Source organism: Xenopus tropicalis, chromosome 6, assembly GCF_000004195.4.
Source record: "Xenopus tropicalis strain Nigerian chromosome 6, UCB_Xtro_10.0, whole genome shotgun sequence".
In the NCBI taxonomy this organism is placed as follows: domain Eukaryota; kingdom Metazoa; phylum Chordata; class Amphibia; order Anura; family Pipidae; genus Xenopus; species Xenopus tropicalis.
The window spans coordinates 5,156,695-5,169,023 of NC_030682.2; the positions used below are offsets into that span (position 1 = coordinate 5,156,695).

Genomic DNA, 12,329 nt, shown 5'->3' on the forward strand with positions numbered 1-12,329 from the left:
ATTTGAAGTCAAGACATGGCAGTTGCTAACCCTGCTTTTTAGTATGGGGGAGTAGGGACATTTTGGTGAGTTTCCTTGGTGCTGTTTCCAGAGCAGGAAAGGAGCTCTGTGCAGGGGTTCTAAGTTAAACTAGTATAAATGAGATATTTCCTTCCAGTTGGAAGTTAGGGCTCTATCCTATTTGTTTTTAACAGTACTGATATATCCTGAATTGTTTAGAGCTTACAGTCTAAAGGTCTCCATACACGGGCCGATTGTAGCTGCCGATATGGGTCCTTTGGACAGATTCGGCAGCTTATCGGCCCGTGTAGGGGCAGAAATGAGGGGCCTGAAATTGGTCAGATATCGATTGGGCAGGTTAAAAGATTCAGTCGGATCGGGTACCGCATCGGTCAAGCGAGCAATTCTTAACGTGTATGGTGACCTTAAGGGGTATGTTTAGTAAGAATGGAGAGAAATATCTCCGGTAAAGTTGCCCATAGCAATAAGATTTGAAAGGTCACCTACAAGTTAGAAATCAAAGCAAAGACCTAATTGGTTGCTACAGGCAACCTCACCGGTGATATTTATCTCCATTCTTGGTAAACACACCCCTAAGGGCCCTATCAAATTCACACACTCTAGGGTTAGTTTTATCAGGAGCCAATTAACCTGCCTGTGTGTATTTGGGGTGTAGGAGGAAACTAGGGCTACCAGGAAAAAAAATCTACGCAGACACAGGGAAAACGCAGAATTTCCAAGAAGATAGTGCCCTGGCTGGGATTGAACTCAGGAGCCCAGCGCTGCAAGTCTGGATCTGTAGTGGGTGACTGAATTAGGGCAGCACGGATGGTGCAATAGTTATACTAACCACTTACTCTTTACAGACTACAAATGGAAACTCCGACTATAGAAATACAAACAATATGGCAGGTTCACTTTACGGTATAGAAGCAAAAGCGTAAATAACGCAGCGCATACATCTTTGTCGTATGGTTTAATGATATTGCATAGGTAAAGGGCCACTTAAACATACATTTGTGCTGAAAAGATTATAGGGTTCACAATTATTTAGTGCAACAACACAAAGGGACTGGGTGAATGCACTATATAGCCAAATGTATGCAGACACACTGGTGGGTTTAACCATCCCTATCACTGCCGGCACAGGTACCAATACATCAGGCAGCGCCATTCATGATAATTCTGTGCCTCCTACTTTGTTGAACAGTTTGGAGAAGGTCCTTTCCTGTTTCAGCACAATACTGCCCCCCTGTGAGTGAGTGAGGCCCATACAGAATGGGGGTGGAAGAACTTGAGGGCAACAGAGCCCTGAACTCAACCCAACAGAACACCTGTGGCCCAACAATGTTTCAGCATCTATTAGGAACCTTCCCAGAAGAGTAAAGTCTGTAATAGCAGCAAAGGGAGGGGCAACATCAAAATAATCCCATTGGGTTTGGTATTAGATGTTGGACAAGCAGCTGTCACCATATCTTTAGGGACAGGAGGTGCATATATTGGCTAAATAAAGGTCCCCATACACGGGCAGATTCGCTCGCTTGGTGATGTCGGGAGAAGATCCGCTCACAGGATATTTCGATCGTTTGGCCCTGGGGCCAAACGATCGAATTATAACGACAGGCATAGGAAAATCTAGATTTTCTAATCTGCCCGATTTAAAGGAGACATATTGGATAAATGGGAATAACGCTTATTTTGTAGGCAATTATGAATAATATCCGGTGCTGGTTTCCCTTTGGGCTAAACATTAACCCTATCTGTAACAATGGCCCCTTTATTGGAGCTCCCTATAGATCCTATCACTTCTCTGTCCAGTGTGAAATGAGGGGTGGGCGTGTCCTAACGGTCCCTGCCAGAAGCACAGTAGGAGGGGGAGAGCCAATCACAGCCCTGAACTCACACAAGCACAGACAGGCTTCAGTTCCCTATCAGGTCAGCCTAGCTGCTGATTGGTTCCTATCCTACAGTGCAGTGTACGGAGTGCCCCCCCTGCACATCCAGAGAATTCAGCCAGCAGGAAGTGGCACAGATGGGCGGGGCTAGTGGGGTTTTTGTTGAATTTCTCTTTCTCTTCTGTGTCAGAAACACAACTTTAAGCACAATCCTTCTATATCTAGAGGAGTATAATTCACTGGTACATTCATAATTTTTATAGGATATGTCTCCTTTAAGGCCAGATATGGGTCGGGCAGGCCCGTCGGTAGTGCCCATACATGGGCCGATTAGCTGCCGAATCACTCTAAGGGACTCATATCGGCAGCTACAAATCGACCTGTGTATGGAGACCTTAACTCCCGTAAGAAAGTATTTTCCAACATTCAGTACATAGGAACCTCAATCTTAATCGTTCCTTGTGACTCAGTAGACTGCTCTTTTATGAGGAATCCTTGTTGGGGTAATGCACTATTTGGAATGGTCGCTACTGACAGAGAAAGGTTCCCCACCTTCTCAGTGCTTCTACGGCTTCTGGCTGCGTGAGTATTCTGATGTCGCTGCAGGTTGCGCTTAACAGCAAAGCCTTTCCCACATTCTGAGCAGGTGAATGGTTTCTCCTCTGAGTGAATGGCCTGGTGTTTGCTTAGATTGCTTTTCTGATAGAAGCTTTTCCCACATTCAGAGCATGCAAATGGTTTCTCCCCCGTGTGGATCCTCTGGTGGCTCTGGAGACTGCACTTTAGAGAGAAGCTTTTGCCACATTCTGTACAGGTGAAGGGCTTTGCCCCTGTGTGGATATTCTGGTGTCGGTGAAGCTGGCTCTTCTGAGAGAAGCTCCTCCCACAATCTGTGCATGTAAATGGTTTCTCCCCTGTGTGCACCGTCTGGTGTTTAAGAAGATTACTCTTCTGTGAGAAGCACTTTCCGCAGTCTGTGCATGTAAATGCTTTCTCCCCCGTGTGGATTTTTTTATGACTGTAAAGGTTTCTGTTGTGGGAGAAGCTTTTCCCACACTCTGCGCAGGTGTAGGGTTTCACCCCTGTGTGAATGTTCAGGTGACTATGCAGGTGACTCTTTTGAGAGAAACTTTTACCACACTCTGTGCACGTGAAGGGTTTAACCCCTGTGTGAACGGCCTGGTGTTTGTAAAGATTGTTCTTCTGAGAAAAACATTTGCCGCACTCTCTACATGTGAAATCTCTCTCCCCCGTGTGAATGGTTTGGTGCCTCCAAAGGTTTCGCTTGACATAGAAGCTCTTGCCACATTCGGTACAGGGGAAAGCTTTCTTTCCTGCATGGATTTTCTGATGAAGGTGAAGGTAGCTTCTGTTACCGAAGCTTTTGCCACATTCTATACAAGTGAAAGATTTCTCCCCCGTGTGGACTTTCTGGTGGCTGCGAAGGCTGCTCTTGCGAGAGAAGGTTTTGCCACATTCTGTACAAGTGAATGGTTTCTCCCCTGAGTGTATTTTCAGGTGGCTAAGAAGGTTTCCATTGTGAGAGAATCTTTTCCCACACTGTGCACACTTGAATGGTTTCTCCCCTGTGTGGACAATATGGTGTCTGTGAAGGTGACTCTTTTGAGAAAAGGCTTTGCCACACTCTGTACATGTGAACGGTTCCCCCCCTGTGTGGCCCAATTTATGTTTTATTGGCCGAAGGTGTCTATGAGATTTATGGCTACTAGGCTCTTCTTTTACATCGTCTATCATTGGTTTGTTGTTATTGTCCCCACTCTGTTTACAGTCATGAGTGAGAAGGTCCCTCTTAACAGAAAAACTTTGCCCACATTTACAGCAGATAAAGCCAGATGCCTTGGGGCCTGCTGAGCAATCCTCATATCTTGTGCCAGCCTCAGAATAAGGCAGGGCTTTGTGCGGAGCCGGCCCCAGCAATACTCCAGCCTCCTGTAATGGCTCCTTGGCTGCATCCAATGTATCTGAGCAGTCACTGGCTTCTGGCAACTGACATAACCAAGGTGTGGGGGGTTCAGACTCCCAATTCTTTTCATCATTTAGCCAGTTTTCTAACAGAAGAAAAGAAACAAGACCTGTCAGATCAGAGGATTAACTGACAGAATTCCCCACAATTCATCAGACTGTCAGACCTTACTGAGAGGGCTAAATATGGGAGCATTGCATTGGCCCTTTGCCCATCTGGATAAAGCACAAAATTCCCGGAATGGTTTGCATTGTCTCTTACATTTCCAGAGGGTATATGTCCCACAGGGCAACGTGACTGTGGCTCTTAACTGAATAAAAGAGGCAAAGTGCTAAACAACCAATCCATGTGCTTGTTGTCTTTGAAGTCAGAACAGCCGGACAGTGCTGCCTAACCTTATTCACACCAACCAATCTTTCTGCACTATCTGTTTCCCAACGCGGTAAAGAAACATTATCAGGTCAGAGAGAAGCCAAGGAGAAATGTTATAACACAATGACAGGCAGGTTTTTAGGGTGTTCCATTGCACAGCAGTCAGGGGTAATTTCTTAAATGCACCTAAAGCGCCCAGGGCCCACCATTAGTCCTTTTATCTGAAATTACATTTGAGTGAAACCCCCAGAGATGGCAGATCCCTCCTTCTACTCAGCGGGGCGAGGGCTAGACAATTTTATTGTTCTGTGGTTATCCATGTAGAGGTGGTGGCTTGTGAGAGTCTGCTTGCTCATTTTCCAGCCCTGGGCACTCATGAGACAGTCTGGGGGTGCCTTATTTTCTCCCCCCCTGCGTAGAATTAGGTGGCCTTTCAATTCTGTTGCATAGCTAAAGGTGGCCATACATGGGCCGATTCTAGCTGCCGCTATCTGTCCTTAGACCAATTTGGCAGATTATTTGCCCATGTATGGGCACGAACGACGGGCCGGCCCGACCTACATCTGGCTTGATATCAGGGGCCGCAACGTTTAGTTGATGTGGTCTCCGAACCAACGGGCGCCTTTACCCCCCGTTCTAATTCAATTGTTTTGCCCTGGGATCAAACGACCGAATTATCCAGATATTGCCCACCCGTAGGTGGGAATATTGGGTGGAGATCCCAATGTGTGGCCAACTTTACTCTTAAATAATATCCTATCAGTAGGGGCACAGGCCCATGTAATACAAACAGCAAGAGCTGAAAGCAGCCACCCCACTCACACTGACCACAGGCTTTGTAGGGATGGGAAGTATTTTACACGGAGATCACCACCTACAAAAGCCCAAAACCCATCTGATTGGCTTCGGCTACATGTTGCCTAAAAATGTACAAAGTTTCTGTGCAGTTTAAAAAAAAAAAAAAAAAAAAGTTTTAAAAAAATCGCAAAAGTCACAAAGGCTCAAAAGGTGGAAACTTTTTTTTTCTTTTTTTTTTAAAATAATGTGATTACTTTTAATTATTAGGAAAAAACAAAAGACCAAAATGTGAAGAGTGTGATTTAGAGACTTCAGTTTTTTATTTTCCCCGCAAAATCTCTGTGAATTGGGCTCAGTGAATCGTTGTTTTTCCTATTGGTTTTCAAACTATGAACTTTTTGCTGCTTCTGTTCCCCTATTTCCTATTTTTTCACTCTTCTTACCTATTGGCTGAAGTGCACCGACACCGTTATATTGGAAGGGTGTGGGAAAATATTTACCAGTTTGACTTTTACATTTAAGATGTTTTGGTTTGGTAAATCTTCTAGTTAGAAAAATGTGTATTTGAAAAAAAGAGAAGATTTGTTTTGCTGGCAATATCAAACGACATTTGCTTCTAAATGCCAATGCCATATTTAGGAGCAGTGTGGATAATGGGTCTCAAGTTTATTGATAAAAGACCTGTATATAAATATCATATTTGGTCCAGGAAACATGTTCAATATTTACGTAGCTATTACACACAGTTCGGCATTTTCACAACAATATTCACTGAAAGCAGAATATGTGCTAGAAAACCCAGCTATCATTCAGTAACCCCCTAAGGGTGTAATGAGATTTCAATAACATTTCATTTCTAGTCTGACAACTATTTTAATCTCTATTCGATTATGGCAGAAGCTTTTTGAAGTAAATAGATTGTCCAACGTGGTTTAGTGCATGGAAGTAGCATGAAGTGATCCTTTAGAAATAGGGCCCTTAAAGGAGACATATCCTATAAAAATTATGAATGTACCAGGGAATTATACTCCTCTAGATATAGAAGGATTGTGCTTAAAGTTGTGTTTCTGACTGATTTATTGAGAAATTCCCCCAAACCCCACTAGCCCCGCCCATCTGTGCCACTTCCTGCTGGCTGAATTCTCTGGATGAGCTGGGGAGCCGGCGGCCCTCCGTACCCTGCACTGTAGGACAGGAACCAATCAGCAGCTAGGCTGACCTGATAGGGAACTGAAGCCTGTCTGTGCTTGTGTGAGTGCAGGGCTGTGATTGGGTCTCCCCCTCCTACTGTGCTTCTGGCAGGGACCGTTAGGACACGCCCACTCTTCATTTCAAACTGGGACAGAGAAGTGATAGGATCTATAGGGAGCTCCAATAAAGGGGCCATTGTTACAGATAGGGTTAATGTTTAGCCCAAAGGGAAACCAGAACTGGATATTATTCATAATTGCCTACAAAATTACCTTTTTTTCCCATTTATCCAATATGTCTCCTTTAAATGGGCCAGTCACCCAGACATAAAAAGCTGTATAATAAAAGTCCTTTTTAAATTAAGCATGAAATTAAATGAATTACATTTTTAAATGAAAACATCTATATCTGTTAGGTATTTAAAAACCTCAACTGTCAATCATATATTGCCTGTCCCACCCCTATACCTGCGGCATAAGAGGCAGGAGAGTCAATTGATTTCACTTTCCATTCTGTACTTCCTAGATATCACTGCACTCCTCTCATTCCCCCTCCCACCTCACTGTCTATCATTGTGTATCCTGTGCATGGGCATCAGCTCCCCCATTCTGACACATAAAACAAGATTATGGGGAGATACAAAACTTGCCTTTATACCTGTGCCCATAGCCTACTTGCTACGACTGTAAATTCGCAGACTGAAGGAAAGAAGATTTAAAGGAGACATATCCTATAAAAATTATGAATGTGCCAGTGAATTATACTCCTCTAGATATAGAAGGATTGTGCTTTAAAAAGTTGTGTTTCAGACTGATTTATTGAGAAATTTAACCAAAACCCAACTAGCCCCGCCCATCTGTTCCACTTCCTGCTGCCTCCTTTCCCAGGCTGTGCAGGGGGGCCGACGGCACTGTAGGATAGGAACCAATCAGCAGCTAGGCTGACCTGATAGGGAACTGAAGCCTGTCTGTGCTTATGCGATTGCCGGGCTGTGATTGGCTCTACCCCTCCTACTGTGCTTCTGGCAGGGACCATTAGGACACGCCCACCCCTCATTTGAAACCCAGACAGGGACCTGAGAGGATCTATAGGGAGCTCCAATAAAGGGGCCATTGTTACAGATAGGGTTAATGTTTAGCCCAAAGGGAAACCAGCACCGTATATTATTCATAATTGCCTACAGGGTTAGGGGTTTTCCCATTTATCCATTTTGTCCCCTTTAAATAATTGATATAATATAAGTAAAGTTTATTTTGCATGACTAACATGATAAGAAAGGATTTGAAATTTTCTTGGGATGACAGTACCCTTTAAAGTTGTTATGTGACATTTTACTTCCTGCGCCAACCACTCATTCGTGCCATGGATCCCTGACTAACAGAGCAGGTGTAATTAGTTGTACCGGGGGATATTGGTAGGTAGCAGGAGCATATATCCCGGATATATATATATATATAATTAACTCATTCCAACTCAAGCCTGCAATGCTCATATAACTAAAAGCTATGCTATATTATTTATATATATATATATATATATATATAGATGCACCATAGACAGGTTACTCACCGGCCCCAGGAACAGAATCCAATTCCATCTTTATTACAGTCACATGGTCCTCGGTGTCAGACTCTTCAGTCTCTGATTTCACTTTAGCTTCGGTCTCTACAAAACCGGACATGGACAAGAGATGATGCTGTTGGATTGTGCTGCAAAATGCTAAATTATTACCCACAATTCAAGCAGAACTGCATCCTCCACAATCAGACACTATGGATTCAGACACTGTGCATTCATGAAACCACAAATTTTTTGTTTTAGAAAAAAAAAAATCATATTTTTTCTAATTTATAGAACTTTTCGTTATGTCCACGATAATTTTAATTTTTAGTGGTTTTCGTTAACTTCCACAAAAAAGTTGTATTTTTCGCAACGACTACAACCACTTCTGAATGTTTCCGTATTGTGACTATCTTTTGGCCAGGTTGGAGCTGCAGAGTGCCATTGAGCCCTATGGGAGACTTTCCTTGGGCCGGGTTGGAGCTGCAGAGTGCCATTGAGCCCTATGGGAGACTTTCCTTGGGCGGGGTTGGAGCTGCAGAGTGCCATTGAGCCCTATGGGAGACTTTCCTTGGGCCGGGTTGGAGCTGCAGAGTGCCATTGAGCCCTATGGGAGGCTTTCCTTGGGCCGGGTTGGAGCTGCAGAGTGCCATTGAGCCCTATGGGAGGCTTTCCTTGGGCCGGGTTGGAGCTGCAGAGTGCCATTGAGCCCTATGGGAGGCTTTCCTTGGGCCGGGTTGGAGCTGCAGAGTGCCATTGAGCCCTATGGGAGGCTTTCCTTGGGCCGGGTTGGAGCTGCAGAGTGCCATTGAGCCCTATGGGAGGCTTTCCTTGGGCCGGGTTGGAGCTGCAGAGTGCCATTGAGCCCTATGGGAGACTTTCCTTGGGCCGGGTTGGAGCTGCAGAGTGCCATTGAGCCCTATGGGAGGCTTTCCTTGGGCCGGGTTGGAGCTGCAGAGTGCCATTGAGCCCTATGGAAGACTTTCCTTGGGCCGGGTTGGAGCTGCAGAGTGCCATTGAGCCCTATGGGAGACTTTCCTTGGGCCGGGTTGGAGCTGCAGAGTGCCACTGAGCCCTATATGGGAGACTTTCCTTGGGCCGGGTTGGAGCTGCAGAGTGCCATTGAGCCCTATGGGAGGCTTTCCTTGGGCCGGGTTGGAGCTGCAGAGTGCCATTGAGTCCTATGGGAGGCTTCCAAAATCATACATTGAAGGTTTCAAAGCCAGAAATGTTTTTGCTCCGTTTACGAACGTTCGGATCCGAAAATTTGGTGACTTTCGGAATGCAACCGCGATATATTCGTATGACCGAGAAAAGAATTTTCGTGACATTTTCGAACATCAGAAATTATTGTGGTTACTCCAAATTTTTTCCAATTGTGATTTTAAACACCCAAAATTCATGGTTTCGTGAATGGGCCCCTATATTTTGCACCAGATGCCAAAAACACAAGATTAGCACCATTTATTAAAATGGGTGCATCCCAGGAGGGTCTCTTGGCAAAACTCAAGGAAGTCCAGTATTTGCAGCCTGCTTATGGCAGCTGTTGGTTCCTTTTTAAACAAAGCTATAAGGTGCAACTGGCAAAATGACAATGCATCTAGATGCGAGTATATTGTGTATGGCATATTACAAATGGCATTTTTTGTACATAGCAATGTGCAGTGTGACTGGAGGTGGGCCCCGCCCACTTCAACAACCACTGAAAGTCTGAGATTTTTGGACTATGTCCTTTCCTGTTATTTCAACAATCCTAGAAAGCCCAGACTATCCCTTAGGGAAGACTGTGCCCTGCATAAGAAGACTCCAGCACTACAGAACTTACCTGCCTCTGGACTGGAATCCTTTTGCCTCTTTATTACAGTCAGACGTTTCTTCCGATCCTGCTGCTTATTCTCTGATAACACTTTACCTCCAGTGTTTCGAGACCCTGACAAAATACAGGGGAAAGTACAGTTACTTAACTTGGTAATTGCAACCTGTGACAATATATTTAAAGGAGGTATATCCAAACACTCTGCTATCTGGAGCCTAATCCTTTACAAACTGGAAGGAATGAGTTGCAGGTATTATGCAGAGTAATAGTCCTCTCTACTAGAAGCCTACTGCTCTACTGCATCACCTGACTCTCCTCTGATCACTCATATGTGGGTGGGATCAAGCACAATAAGGGAGGGGTCACTATTACACCCCCAAAGGGCCTCCCTACTTATCTTTTGGGTCAACACGCTTATTACTACAGCGCATACAGTGTGGCCTTTGAGTGCTCCCATTGTGTATCTGGGAGCAGAAAGATTAGTGAACCAATGGTCTGTGAGTGCATATCCAAGAGTCCCACTAGGCTTTGAGAGCTAATGGGAAAAGCATTTTGATGAAGCACCTAATGGCCAGTGTTCCACCAACCTGCTTTATAGAGCCCACAGATGACTACAGTATGAAAGCACTCCAGCCAGGTTTGGATTGCACCTAAATCACCTCCACCTAATCCACCTTTATCCTTAGGGAACGTATGTTTAAAGGGGTACATTTTGTGGGGATATCTCCCCTTTAGTAATTTGCACACCAATGTAGCACATCATTTTAACACAAAATCCAGTGCCTTTTCACACATATGTTTATGTCCAGAGAAGAGAAAAAAACAGAAGGTTATTGTTGCAGGTTTCCTGAGTAGGGATAAAGCTCGACCCACTGTATGCAAGTAGCAGGGAATGTTCAGTTGTATGATGCTGGATTCACAGTAGCTTCTGTTCCACACCAATATACTGGTGACTGAAGGGGGGTGATATTTGCCCCCATATTTATTACACAAAAGCCTCCATCTGAGCATTTTTGGCATATCTGAAGGTGAATCTATAATTGTACGGAGTGTTCCTTTCCAGTTTGATCCAAAGGAGGAATTGTGTTAGGATCGCAGTGTGCGAGACGAAGGTTTCTCAGTTTGCAAACAATTTACATTTTTATTCTGTATTTTTAAGGGACACATTTCCCATAAGAAAATCTTACCTTTGCAAATGTAGCGGTGAGTGTGCAGGCTGCACTTCTGTGAGAAGCTTTTCCCGCAGTCTTTACATGTGAAGAGTTTGGCCCCTGTGTGAACGCTGTGGTGCCTGGAAAGGCTGCGCTTATCATAGAAGCTTTTCTCACATTCTGTACACGAGAAAGGCTTCTCCCCTGTGTGCCCTTTCTGGTGGTTACGGAGGGAGCTCTTCCTAGGAAAACACTTCCCACATTCTATGCAGGAGAAAGGCTTCTCCCCCGTGTGTATTCTCAGGTGTGTCACAAGGGTCTGTTTGCTGCAGAAGCTTTTCCAGCAAAAGGTACACCTGAAAGGTTTCTCTCCCGTGTGGGTTTTCTGGTGGTTTTGAAAGCAGCTTTTTTTGATAAAACTTTTCCCACACTCAGTGCAAGTGAAGGGTTTCTCCCCTGTGTGACTTTTCAGGTGATTCTGAAAGTCCGTCTTTTTAATGAAACATTTCCCACATTCGGTACAAGTTAATTCCCCAGTGTGAATCCTCAGGTGCATGTTAAGATTGCCCTTTAGAGAAAAGCTTTTCCCACAATCAGCACATTTATAAGGCTTTTCTGGTTTGTGGAGTTTCTGGTGGCTGTACAGGTTGCTCTGCACATTGAAGCTTTTCCCACATTCCGTGCATTTGAATGGTTTCTCCCCCGTGTGAATGATCAGGTGTCTCTGGAGGTGGCTGTTGGTATAGAAGCTTTTCCCACATTCCGTACATGCAAAACGTTTCGCTCCGCTATGGACCAACTGGTGTTTCTGTAGTTTAGACTTACAGCTGTAATGCTTCTCACATATCACACAGGAAAAAGGTTTATTATTTGTATTTTCACCTACACATCTCTCAGTATGATTATTATCATTTCCAGATTCAGTGCAGACATGAGCAAGCAGATTGCTATTCTCCGAGAAACTCTCTCCACATTTAGAGCAGATGGAAGCTGATGCTTCAGAGCCGGCTGAGCAATCCTTATATTTAGCGCTGGAGGTTAGTGCTTTGTGCTGTGCCGGTCCTGCCAATACTCCAGCACACTGTAAAGGCTCCTTGGTTGCATCCAATGTACTCAAGTGGTCATTGGCTTCTGAAACTTCTGTTCTGGCTGTTTCAGGGTCACTGTCCCTTGAGTGATTTATGCAGTCGTCTAAAAAACAGATTAAAAAACAAAGCATGTTAGCGGAGAAAGTCCATTCCTATTCCACCTTAAGTAACGTGCAGCTTATTACAAGCAGTTGCAAACACATACATTATTTTCATTCACACTACCTGCTAATGCATTATTGCCCTGCTGTATTATTCCTTAATGACCCAACTTGTTTAAAGGAGACATATTGGATAAATGGCAAAACCCCTAACCCTGTAGGCAATTATGAATAATATACGGTGCTGGTTTCCCTTTGGGCTAAACATTAACCCTGTCCCTCAAAAATGAAAAATTATTGGTGAACTTTGTATAAAGTACTTACGAAAAATGCTTTAGCTCCTAGTTGTTGCTCTGTGCTGCAACCAAATACA

At 44.4% G+C, this 12,329-nt stretch overlaps 2 protein-coding genes across 3 annotated transcripts in view; both read right to left on the bottom strand.

Annotated features, from left to right (window-relative positions):
* Positions 1–12,329, bottom strand: part of LOC105945412 (zinc finger protein 665) — a 78,074-nt gene that overhangs the window by 42,093 nt on the left and 23,652 nt on the right. The window lies entirely within an intron of this gene.
* Positions 1–12,329, bottom strand: part of LOC100216020 (uncharacterized loc100216020) — a 36,358-nt gene that overhangs the window by 19,053 nt on the left and 4,976 nt on the right. Inside the window, exons 5-8 of one of the 2 annotated variants that reach the window (XM_031903262.1) lie at positions 10,804–11,958; positions 9,626–9,730; positions 7,810–7,905; positions 2,408–3,964 (exon numbers count right to left, since the gene is read on the bottom strand). In XM_031903262.1, the coding sequence (XP_031759122.1) occupies positions 2,408–3,964; positions 7,810–7,905; positions 9,626–9,730; positions 10,804–11,958 (2,913 nt within the window). 2 annotated transcript variants of the gene reach the window in all.